Genomic DNA, 12971 nt, shown 5'->3' with positions numbered 1-12971 from the left:
CTTCAACCTATGATGTAAGATCCTAGGTTGTCCCAAAGTTGGCTACCATGGTTTCCTAGTTCAGATGACACAGGAAACTATGGTTAGTTAGATATTTCTTGGCTAATCGAGGCATGCCACGAAGAGAGGAGTAAAAGGGCTGCATGCCAGGGTAAAAGGCTTTTGTATCTCAGTTTCTTAAGCTGAGATACAATTGCATAAATGCTCACAGTAAATGCCAAAACAGCTTCCCACGCCACACCACAATCAGTTGCTGCAACAACAAAACTTTTAGAGCAACTTCGCAGCCCCACCGAAGTGTTTCACACCTGCCCCGACACGTGGATCATGGAAAATGTAAGAAATCCATGATCAGCATTCCCAACACCTTCAGGAAGCTTAAAAGCAGCCGATGGGGAAAGGGGAGTAAGTTGACGAAGGACAGTGGAAAGAGAGTGCTTGATTCTATCCTTCCATGTTGCTTTGCCAATCAAAATCCCTCCCGCCGAAAGCTGCTAATGCATCCACCGCCATAACAAGGGATAGGGATGGGCCACAGTGGTGAAGTATCTGCTTTACATTCAGAAGGTCCCAGGCATCTCCAGCTATGGCTGAGAAAGAGCCCTGCCTTAAATCCTGAAGAGTCGCTGGCCAGCCAGTGTAGACAACACTAACCTAGATGGACCAATAGCAAACTATTAAAGTTAAAGCAGCTTCCTATGTACATTATAACTATCGATCTATACCCCTCCCATCCCAGTGGGGCTAACAGCTGCTTGCAGGGGAGCACAGCCAACCCAAGCCGATGGCACACCACAGCAACTTTTAAGTTTTTGGGTTTTTTAAAATAATGCCAGGAGATCCAATTACAGATATCCAGCATCACATGCAATTTGACCCTAGAGCATCAGAGCAAACACAAAACAAAACTCGACTGCTCTTGTGGAACTTGTGAGCTGCCTTTCTCTCCAAAACCAGGACACTTTTTTTAAATGAAAGAGCCTAAGAGCTCCAAAAGGCAATGTAAGCCGATTTGATCTGGCTGGCTTCAACATGACCAGAAAGACAGGCTTAGAAAGCGGGCCATTGAACTGTAAGTTAAGCTCAGATGTATCAGGTTTTATACCCAAGGCATTCCAATTTATCTTACCCTGCTTGAAATCTTCTACAACATCTCTGCTCTCCTTTGCTGAATGGCTTTTGGAGCCAAACATTTAACCCTCAACTCCCAATCCTCCTTTGATTTGGACCCTCTTGTTCTGAAGGTCCACAACTAATTTTTCCTAACTGTGAATTAAGTGAAAAGAGGAACTGGGTAAACTTTTCAAAGAAAATCTGTAGCTGGCTAACGAAGCTCGGGAAATAATAACAACACAGGAAGGCTTTAAAAAATTGTTACTGTCAACATCACAGGTGGACATGATGGGAAAAGGTGGAAATGGTGGAAAAAGAAACCTTCAAGTAAATATCACATTATAGATTAATTAGCTATGCCTATCCCCCCATACACACTGTGTTAATCACAAAAAGGAGAAATTCTTAAAATAAAAAAAAGATGTACGTATGTGGGTGGATGGGGAAACTGCTGTGGTTTTTTAAAAACATTTTACATTGGGTCAACCATAAGAAAGGAAAGTACTTAAAGCTGGGACCCTAAGCATATTTGCTCAGAACAAAATTATTCAGAAATATTTTTCATTTTCAAATAAACGAGTCAAGGATCACTGCCTATAAGTCTACATAAATACATAATATATAAAACTAAAGAGGACAAGTGGCCAGCAAACTTTTTCTAATCATTTAATTAGACATTTGTTCACTGAGCCTATTCTAGATACCAGACAAATGCCTATTGATATTAGGAGTATATTTTATGACTTGAAACAGCTTATCATTACCAACTCTTTATAGCCTGAACAATTTCCAGATCTGCACACCTAGATGCAAATCTCGTAAAGGAAAGCTTTAAGCGAGCTTTTCTTGATTAAGCAAATGGGCACGTTACTATTAATTAACGCAACGCCTCCTTTCTGCACTTATATGAAGTGTGCAATTTCCAGTAGAGTTCATACTATGCCAGCACAAAGTTTGCAGCTGCACAAATGCTAGGCGCTGAACCCAATTTTTATGTCGAGCTAAGTGAAAATTCCTTTATTCCTGTTGAAATGAAATTAACATAAATTAGTTTGCGACCTGATCCTGTGCACTGACTTTATTGCAAGTTATTCCATGTAACTCCATGATTTGAACTGCAGCCTTAAAACCACGAACTAACCCTTAACTATCTTGTAGATCAGTCTAAAGAGGTACAGGTTGGCGGGTAACACAATTTCAGTGTTCGGGGCAATGTGCATTTCCCCTCATTTAAGGTATAGAATGAAATCAACATTTATTTGTGCTCTTTAATATTAAACTGTGCATGAATTTCTTGATCCAAGCCTTCCCTAGCTCTTAAATATTGCTGAGCTGTGCAGTCTATATATATATATATAGTATATATATATATGCAGGTTTTGGTGTCCTCGGGTGTCTTCCCGTGTAAAAGTTGGGGTGTCTAGGCGACGTTTCGACGAGGTCTCACTCGTCATCTTCAGGCTGGTGCTTTCGGCTTCTTGTTACTGGAACAGAGCCTGAAGATGACGAGTGAGACCTCGTCGAAACGTCGCCTAGACACCCCAACTTTTACACGGGAAGACACCCGAGGACACCAAAACCTGCATTCCTGTACCCGTGAAAATCTACGAAAGCATATATATATATATATATATATATATATATATATACTAATTACAGAGCCAATTCAGTGACCATGAAGAGTTTTTACAGCATCTAGTTTTATAAAGCAAGAAGTGCTGAGTCAGGATGCTCATTTAACTTTCATGTGTCACATTACATATGCACTCCTGTGGTTGACATTGACGTGGGCAAAAGGCTGATCAACAAGCCCTGAAATCAGCCAGAAGTACCGAAAATAAGGGGAAAGGCAGGGATTTTCCCTCTCTGCTCTCTGTCCTTATCCTTCCTATTCATGCATGTTAAAATATCTGGAGACATACTAGAGGTGATTTTAAAAGTGGGTTGTTGCTGATGCTTTCTTTTGGCAGAGGGAGTTGAGCAAGGGAGGGAGGTTAACCAAGAAATTAGATTTGGTTGCTTATAAGGAAAAAAAGGCTCCAAGCAATGGGCTCAATATTTCAGTACTCCCTGCACAATAAGACCTGTTTTCTTTAAGGGAAAAGGACCACGTGAAGAAGGAAAAGAGGGTGTCAAGGTTAAAGCCACCATCCCTAGCGTACCAAGTGAGAACAGCATCCTCCGCTTTCAGGGCTATATACATGGATCGATAGCAGTCGGAGACTGCGATTCTATCTAGAGATGCTGGAAGACGTGCGTTTGAAATTCCAACCTTTGCAAAAAGCATTGTGCTTCTCTCTCCCTCGCCCCCCCCCCGCCCGCCCCCAAATTCATTCATTCACTCTTTTTGCTGGGCCAGATCAGGCGCCGCCCGTTTAACGTGGAGAGGGAGGCGGAAGAGGAAGAGGAGCTCGGCGGTGTGCGTGAGAGAGACAAAACAAGCACACCCCAAACAGCGGCCGGGGAACCAGATGCGCTTCTGAGGGCGCGCAACCTCCGTCCACAAAGGGACAGAGGGAAAGAGCGTGCACCAGGGGCCGGAGTTTGTGCGCGAGGTTGTGCAAAGCCAAGCCCACCACCACACAAAACAAAGTAAAGAGGGAGAGCGCCTCTTATTGTTTGCCCTTCAGCTGACATACATGCAAGGATGCCTTGAAAGCAGGCGCTGGAAAGGAGAGGTGGGGGTGGGTGTTGTCGGATTTCCACTAGCTGTTTTCCTAGACGGTTTTTGTCTTCCCGGGAAGGGCTGACCTGGTGCGTAAAGGTCACCGGTCCTACCGGCGTCCAGGGCAAGACCCAGAAGTTAGTTGCAAAGTTCACCTGCTGCAACCTCTAGCCACCGGCCTCCTTTTCCTGAAGTGAGGCAAGTGAGCCCGGTCCACCTGTTGCGCGAGGCGCAGGCGAGGCGTCCCCCTGCCCACCCCAAACCACCCCAGAGAAACTTAAAACCGATGCCTGGATTCCCACCTTTTGCAAAGCTCGCTTCCTGCTGCCTCCTCTTACCTGCATGTGTCCCTGGTACATTCTGCTTTGCCTGCTTCAAGATCCACCCCCCGAGGCCGACAGGTTGTGGGACTGGGGGAGGAGGGGGTCGTCTTCCCCGACTAGGCAACTGCAAGCAGGTACAAGGTGAGAGCGGAGCTCTGGAGGAAGCGGGAGTCTCGGGCGCCTGCAAGGGCTGAGTTAGGTGCCCGGCAAGCTCGCCGCCTCTGTTGCTCGCCGGTGACCTCCGCCGCCTCCTCCTTCCCCTTCAAGGCGGCTTGCTGGGGATTTCTCGCGCGCAGAGTGTGCCAGCGGGCAAAGGGAGCTGTCCTTCTCCCCCGGGGTGCTGGAAGAGGAAGCAGGCAGCCAGGCAAAGAGGGGAGGGGATGCAGAAGGGCTCTGTTGCTGCTGCTGCTGCTGTGACTGTTCTTATTTTTGCAAGGCAAAACCCGGGGAGGACTGCAAGCAAACTCTGGCCGCCTCCGCTGCCTTTATAACTCTGCTGGTCTCTTTTTTCAGGCGAACTCTTTTGGGCTTCCTGCTTGGCTCCTTCATTTCGCTTCCTCTCCAAAAGCGACCCCTCCTCCTCCCTCCTCTTGCTGCTGCTGCTGCTGCTGCTGGACGGAGAAGGAGCCTCCCCCTCCCTCCTTCCCTCCCTCTCTCCTTCCTTCCTTCCCTCCCTCCCTCTGCAAAGAGCGGAGCGCGCGCCATCCGGGGATCGTTCGAAATACCAGCGCGCGCTCGGCCACTGCCTGACTGCAAAGCCTGCAAGGTGCAGCGGGCATTGCCGTTAGGCAAGCCTTGTTTCCCTCTCTGTCTCTCCCTCTGTTGTTTGTTCCAGCCCGCAGGATACCTCTTCCGGGCTTAAGCCAAGCTGACTGAGTCTGGCTGCTTCCACTGCTCTTTATATAGAATATTACTAAGAATAAACCTGTTTCTACGGGAGTGCAAAAGTGACATTGGGAGCCCACGCGCTCCTAGCTCTTCGGCTCTGGGTGCTTGCAGAGGGCACGCCGGACGCCCCAAACGCCTCTTGTATGGAGTAGCCAATGCAGATCCGTAGGCCTTCTTTTGTTGACAAACGCAGGACTGACCTAATCTGAGCTTGTGCAGAGTTCCTGGCCTTCCCCGAGAAATCTTGAAAGAACTTTAAGGCAAAGTGTTCCTGAGCACGTGCAAAATAGCTTTCCTAGGTGAAAGGGAGGGTTTTCCAGTTTGCACCTTTCAAGAGGCTATAATTCTGGTCGGGCCAGGAAAAGTCTTCTGAGGGCATTGCTGCAACCAAAGAAGTTAAGGACATGACCAAACAGCTCTAATTAAGGGCATCATTTGCGATGTTGGTCCTTGCACTATACTGTATATATGACTGACCAGAATCAATGCTTGAGCTGTGTGCAAACCCCAACAGCTGGCTTTTCCTGAAACTCCTCCATACATAGTCATCCCAACACTGTTGGGTGAGCCAAGTGTTGTAATCGGGCAGGAAACCATTATCACAATTCAAACCTAAACAGATAGAATCAAATTTATGGATAGTTATCATTCAGCAGCGCTAGGGTGGAGTTTCCCTTTGAAAACTTATTGGAGAAGGGCAACATTCAGGTCAGCAGTAGAAAGTCCCGGGGGAGTTTGTGTTCCTTTTGTGGTTTTGGAATGTTGCCATTTCTGATGTCAAATCAGTGCCTGATTCTGTACTGCTTTTAATGTTGGGTTTTCTTTAAAAAAAATGCTGTGCACTGCTTTGATATATTGTGAGAGGGCAGTATAAAAATAATTAAATAAATAGATAAAAACAAATATTCCTTTGCAAGGAGGCTGACCTGTGGCCTGCAAAAACCTGTAGAAAGCAGTAGGGTATAGCATGTATCACACTGGAAGATGTGTAGATGAACAAGTCCTTGATATTGTGGCTGAAGCTATTAGGGATGATGGGAACTGTAGTTCAAAAATAGCTGGAGGCCCAAGTTTGGGAAACACTGAGCTAATGCATCGCCCTCAAGCTTTCAATCATAAGGGCTAGAAACTTGCTTTTAAAAATAATAATTGAAACTGATTCTCACAAAGCTGGGATCTGTGACAAATTTCCCTTTCTTCACTTCTCTCTCCCTCCCCCCCCCTTTCTGCCACCGCAACTTTCTGTGAAATGGAATACAGAGCTCTGAGCTTAGATATCACCCAAGCCTTTCAAAAGAAGTGTCACTCTACATAGCATGTGGAGTCTGCCGTCTTTTAATTGCAGTTTCTGAAATGTTTGTATTAAGTAACTTCCAAATTTTTTTTTAAAAAAAGGTGTGTTGCAAACTGGCAAGTGTAGCATTGGGACGGATGGGGAGGTGGAGAACATGAGTCAGCGTTCGGCAGCTGGCCATTTTAGATTCCTATACCCCAAATTAGATTCGCATATGCAAAGAAAAATGAGCAATCTCTGGTCTGGTTTCTCTGAGAAAGAAAGAAATGCACGAACATTCAATAGCACTGCAGAGTTGCTAGCTCAGCAGCCACTGGACCTACCAAAGAAGTCATCAGACTGGATTCCCTTAATAGACAAATAATTATCAGTAAACCAGTTACTAAGAATGGTGGATGTACCCACTTCTGCGCGCACACACACACACACACAGAGAGAGAGAGAGAGAGAGAGAATCATAGAATCATAGAGTTGGAAGAGACCACAAGGGCCATCGAGTCCAACCCCCTGCCAAGCAGGAAACACCATCAGAGCACTTCTGACATATGGTTGTCAAGCCTCTGCTTGAAGACCTCCAAAGAAGGAGACTCCACCACACTCCTTGGCAGCAAATTCCACTGTCAAACAGCTCTTACTGTCAGGAAGTTCTTCCTAATGTTTAGGTGGAAGAGAGAGAGAGAGAGAGAGAGAGAGAGAGAGAGAGAAGGCAGCGGGGAATACAATGCTGGAATTGTTGGTATGTGTACCTCACCCATATGGTCTGCACAAGCTACATAATAAGGTGGCAAAATCCTAAGAAAGGACAGTGGACTGCACTACCTCATGTAAATTATCCCTCATGCAAGCAAAATAATGGAAACTCCTCACAAGTAGAAGACCAGGAAATTGGAAAGACAGGTCCTAGCCCAGTCTACCCCGATGTTTTAGCTTTCTGCTTGTGGTGAGTTTTGAGGATTGTGTCTGTTTGACTTGGTTTTAAATAAGGGAACAATGCAAAAAAATTGATACCCCTTTGTACTTTGCAGTAGCACATTCCATGATGCTACCTCAGGCTTGTACCATCTCATTCCCAAGGCGCAACATTATGCTGACTGTGGTAGAATGCTAGAATATACCACTTCAGTTGTGTGGGCTGGGTGTGTGTCGGTCATATTTTCTATTACTTTAAAAAACATCCCACCCTACCTGGAGTAAACTAACATATCAGGGAAACAATTCCTACTCAGGTGTTCTGTACCCACGGGAACTAAACATGTAGTGCAGAAATATGGGAAGATGTACCTACCCCCGATGATGTGGGTGTTGGTCACAGTCCCCAGCTATCACATAAGTGACTCAATCTGAAGGGTTGTCTAACACAACAATCCTGATTGGTCAGAATGAGGAACATAGGAAGAGCCAATCCAGTCCAGCATTCCATTCTCACCTTGACCAACTAGATGCCTCTGGGGAGCCCATAAGCCAGTGGTTCCCAACCTTTTTGGGGCCATGCCCCACCTAAGCATCTCTAAAATCCTGATGCCCGCCCCCCCCCATGACATATAATTCTTATTATTCAAAAAGTGAACTCCTATTCACATGGAGGAAGCCTTAAAGGCCATTAACTGTTAATAGCTCATTCTCGAATTGCCACCCTTAAAAATCAAATTGCCCCCCTGTGGGGCATGTGCCCCACGTTGGGAACCATGGCCATAAGCTGAACCTGAGCACAAGAACCTTTTCCCTGCTCTGTGGTCCCAGCAACTGACATTCAGAGGCCTGCTACCTCCAACAGTGGAGGTAAACCACTAGACAACATAACTAAAGTGGTACCTCAGGTTAAGACTTTAATTCGTTCCAGAAGTCTGTTCTTAACCTGAAACTGTTCTTAACCTGAGGTACCACTTTAGCTAATGGGGCCTCCTGCTGCCGCTGCACCGCCGCCGCACGATTTCTGTTCTCATCCTGAGGTAAAGTTCTTAACCCGAGGTACTATTTCTGGGTTAGCAGAGTCTGTAACCTGAAGCGTCTGTAACCCGAGGTACCACTGTAGTGGTCACAGATACCTTATCCTACATGAATTCCTCTACTCTTCTAAAGCTATTCCAGGTTTTAATCATGTGATATGTGAGGAAGTTATTCTTTTGTCTGTCCTCAGTCTTCCTGTGGGAATGATGAAGGTGGCAGAAGAGGATATATTATTTATTAATATCCTTCCTAACTTGCACCAACAAGTTCCTTTACTCAGCAGAGTGCATTCCCACTTTACACGGCAGAAAACTGGTTGCAAACTCGTGTGAGTTTCTTAAGACAATAAGCAATTTGATCTGGCTTGTCCAGATTGAAATGTGTTCTAATATTTTCCTGGTAAGACCCCTTGAACCCCTCCTAAAAGAATAGAGACACCACAGTCTTATTCATAAGCAATAAAAAGAAAGTTTACTCATGATCAGGCAGAGCACAGTGTGATCCCTGAAGGCAGGCTTTAGGCTTAAAGTTACAAACATATACAAACAGGTTTACCCCATAAGGGAGATATGGCAGCCAGCAGTTCAGTCCAGGAAGTTCGCAGGACGAAAGGAAGATGGAAGAAGAGAGAGAGTGGCGGCATGCCTTGACCTTTTACCAGGTCTGGAAAGGTCACGCCCACCCCCTAGTCACATGCAAGGAAAGATGCTCCAGCCAGGTGTAACAGGAAGTTCGACTGGCTGGACCAACATCACCCTGCATGTCCACTCTAGGAAAACAAGGAATGTTGTATTTGACTGCTCCCTGTGGATTACATTCCAAACTTCCAACTTTCAGGTTCACTGGATGACGCTGAGTTCTAGAGAGAGGGAGAAAAGCATTTCTCTATTTATATCCGCTTCACCTTGCACAATTTTATAAAGCTGTATCATACCCCCTCTTGGGATGTGGGTGGCGCTGTGGGTAAAAGCCTCAGCACCTAGGACTTGCCGATCAAAAGGGCAGTGGTTCAAATCCCCGCGACGGGGTGCGCTCCCGTCGCTCGGTCCCAGCGCCTGCCAACCTAGCAGTTCGAAAGCACCCCCGGGTGCAAGTAGATAAATAGGGACCGCTTACTAGCGGGAAGTTAAGTGGCGTCCCGTGTGCTGTGCTGGCTCGCCAGATGCAGCTTGTCACGCTGGCCACGTGACCTGGAAGTGTCTGCGGACAGCGCTGGCTCCCGGCCTCTAGAGTGAGATGAGCGCACAACCCTAGAGTCTGTCAAGACTGGCCCGTACGGGCAGGGGTACCTTTACCTTTACCCCCTCTTACTCTGTCCCAGTGGAGGAAAACCCATGCATGCTGATATTTTCAGATGGAGGTGGTTGTGCATTAGTTGGGGACATCTTCAGCATATGTGGTGGCATCAAGGCAGGGTCAGGCCTTCTCATTGGCACCTTCATGCATTCAGAAACAAACACCTTAGCAGGGCTCTTGATTCACTTCAATCTTTCCTGATTCAATCTTTCTTTCAATCATTCCTGTTGTTGTGAGAAGCAATAACCTGGAAAAATGAGGGAAAGGACCTTTTAATAACTTTTAAAAAAAACCTTGAGATTTTAGCTGGGAACAGAATAAGATGTTGCTTGACATGTAACCCTTAAACAGGAATCTGTTGAATTTAATATTTCATTATAACAGCAGTGGCTACACACCTGTATGATCCTGAGGTTTATTTCCTAATCCTTGTCATGTGTCCTTGGAAGCAGGTCCAATGGGTTTTAGTGGGGCTTCTTTCCAAGTAACCATGCTTATGGTAACAGCATTAGAATTTTAACACATAAAGATCACATCTTCCCCAAAGAAGCCTACAGTTTACCCCTTGAAGAACTACAATTCCCATCACTCTTAACAAACCACAGTTCCCAGGATTCTTTGGGGGAAGACATGAGTACAGTCATACCTTGAGTTGAATGTGCTTTGGGCTGAGCACGTTCGAGTTGCGCTCCATGGCAACCCAGAAGTAACGGAGCGTGTTATTTCCAGATTTCGACGCTCGCGAATGCGCAGACGCTCAAAATTATGTCATGCGCGGAAGTGGCGAAACGTGACCCACACATGCGCAGACGCACTGTCGCATCTTGCGTTCCGTTCAGGATGCGAACAGGGCTCTGGAACAGATCCTGTTCGCATCCTGAGGTACCACTGTGTGGCCAGAGCCATCTTTCCTTTCGGGCTTACTGGTGCGTTGCGCCAGGGCGCCGGCCTCTCAGGGGTGCCCCAGCAAGTGGGGGAGCTGTGCAGCTTTGCCGGCGGCCTCCCCTTTCCCTGCACGCCCGCCAGCTGTGCCCCATCAACCATATGGCTGGCAGGGGTGCAGCTTGCCTCCCAATCCTCCGCATATGGCATGAGTATGGCATGGATGTTACTTACCTTCGGCTTTCTATAGAATTTCCACTGCCTGCAATGTTGTTACTTTTTCTCAATAGTCATGTGCACATATACAGTGGTGCCTCGCAAGACGAAATTAATTCGTTCCGTGAGTTTTTTCGTTGTGCGAGTTTTTTCGTCTTGCAAAGCACCACTGCATTTAAACACTAACAACGGCGGGGAGGGGCGGGGAGAAGCAGGACAGCTGCCGCAGCTGGTACCTCAGACTCACCCGCACCTTGTGGCCACCGTGCGACACGGCTGCTGGAGGGCGGCAGGGCTCAGGAGCGCGACTCTGGCTGCAACGCTGGCTGCTGGCAGCAACGGCTCTCTGAGGGGAGTGCGCGAGGGGGGTGGGCAGCGGCGCGAGGCACTAACCATCAGCCGGAAGGTCGGAGGGAGCTGGAAGAGCCGTCAGCGGGAAGGTGGGAGGGAGCCGGAGGAGCGGGGAAGCGAGCGTGCGTGCATACAGTGACCGTCGCCATGACACGAGAGGCAGGGCCGTTTCGTCTAGCGAAGCAAGCCCTTAGGAAAATCCGTCTTGCGAAGCACCTTAGAAAACGAAAAACCCTTTCGTCTAGCAAGTTTTTCGTCTTCCGAGGCATTCGTCTTACGGAGTACCACTGTATCTCTCCACTGACAGAAACATTCTGTGCATCTGCTGGAGTGCGCTTTAGCCCATGAAAGTTTAGGCCATGATAAATCTATCAGGCTACGATCCTAACTACACATACTAGAGATAAAGGATCCCTGAGTCCATTCAGTGAACTAATAAACAAGCTTAGGATTGCATTATAAGTCTTTAAACTCTCCATAGGCTCTTTGTTGTCTGAAATTTTTAAGAGTTGTTCCCAAGGGCAGAACTAGATGTGATGCCAAAAGAGGACTTGTTGCCAGAATTTATATAGAAATTCAATTAATTAACTGACTTTGTATAACAAAAACCTCATAATGGGAATTCTCTAGGAGGCCCACAAAGCAAAAAAACCAACCTGTATTTTTTAAAAATTGGAATTTTTGATTTACATTGTTGTAATTTTGCTTGACCAGATTGTGACATATTTGTTGTGTTGTTTATTAGCCCTGTATAGACGAATATGTATTTTCTGTGTATTTCAGTATTTTGTTTTTTCTCAGTTTTATTACTTTGCTCCCCGCTCTGGTATTGAAAACATTCAATAAAGAGCGTGCTATAAATCCTGTAAACAAGCAACAAACATGCAGTAAAATGTAGGGTATTCTGTTTAAGGAATCTGGCGGTCGTGGATCCTGTCCGATGCCCTGTCTAGGGCTAGGGCCATGGCACGACTCCTGGTGACATCAGGGGAAGCTTCTAGTTGTATTTGCATCAACAAGCTCCTTCCACAGTTTGTTAACCTTCAAAAGACTCCCCGCTGCACAGGTGGGGTCATGTATAGGTTGTTTTATCCAGTGCCTAAGCCAATACCATTCACATGCTGTAACCAATAAAAGTTGTGGCCTTTTTCAACCCATTAACCTGAAATTCTTGTGTCCTTGTCTCTTATTTACCACCTCAAGGGTTCGGTTCCTCGACTCACAAATCAAACTACAGGCAGCACAGGGCAGTGTACACTTGACTTTGTGCTACAACCAGGTACAAAGGCTCCTGCCTTGCTCCTGTCCAGGTGTGCCACAAACTCTCACTTCCTGTGCTACCTGTGGCACCCATACATCACTTCCTTCACATTTCTCTCCTTTGGAACATGTAGGAAATTAGAAGAAGAAGAAGACGAGTTTGGATTTGATATCCCGCTTTATCACTACCCAAAGTAGTCTCAAAGCGGCTAACATTCTCCTTTCCCTTCCTCCCCCACAACAAACACTCTGTGAGGTGAGTGGGGCTGAGAGACTTCAGAGAAGTGTGACTAGCCCAAGGTCACCCAGCAGCTGCATGTGGAGGAGCAGAGAAGTGAACTCGGTTCACCAGATTACGAGTCCGCCGCTCTTAACCACTACACCACAGTGGCTCTTAGAGTGCTGCCTTATACTGAATAAGTTCCCATTAGCCCATCTAACTCAGTACTGTCTACACTGACAGCGGATCTCCGGGGTTTCAGAAAAGATCCCTACCCTGGAGATGCCAGGAATTGCAGCTGGGACCTCTTGCTTGAAAGGCTGCTGAGCTACATGCCCTTTCCTTCTGAAAGATAGATCTGCCTGTTTCCCACATGCTGGTGCCCTTAATGCCACCCTACATCCATCACCCTGTCTCACCTGGCCTTATGGCACATCCTCCTCCACGTGAGCTGTTCTGTAAATATGTATTTATACAAAGGGGAGAGGAAGCATCTGTACACTTTGTTCCTTCACT

General features: G+C 46.7%; 1 protein-coding gene across 5 annotated transcripts in view; it reads right to left on the bottom strand.

Annotated features, from left to right (window-relative positions):
* Positions 1-4722, bottom strand: part of PEX5L (peroxisomal biogenesis factor 5 like) — a 180136-nt gene extending 175414 nt beyond the window's left edge. For all 5 annotated transcript variants that reach the window (XM_083442178.1, XM_083442173.1, XM_083442177.1 and 2 more), the window contains exon 1: positions 4117-4722. In XM_083442178.1, coding sequence (XP_083298304.1) covers positions 4117-4137 — 21 coding nt within the window. In that variant the 5' untranslated portion in view covers positions 4138-4722. The remainder of the gene's footprint in view (positions 1-4116) is intronic.
* Between the last annotated feature and the right edge of the window lie 8249 nt (positions 4723-12971).

The sequence above is a fragment of the Podarcis tiliguerta genome, assembly GCF_965153285.1.
Source record: "Podarcis tiliguerta genome assembly, chromosome: 5".
Taxonomy (NCBI): Eukaryota; Metazoa; Chordata; class Lepidosauria; order Squamata; family Lacertidae; genus Podarcis; species Podarcis tiliguerta.
The sequence above is the reverse complement of the archived record's forward strand: the minus strand, read 5'-3'. Positions and strand labels throughout refer to the sequence as shown.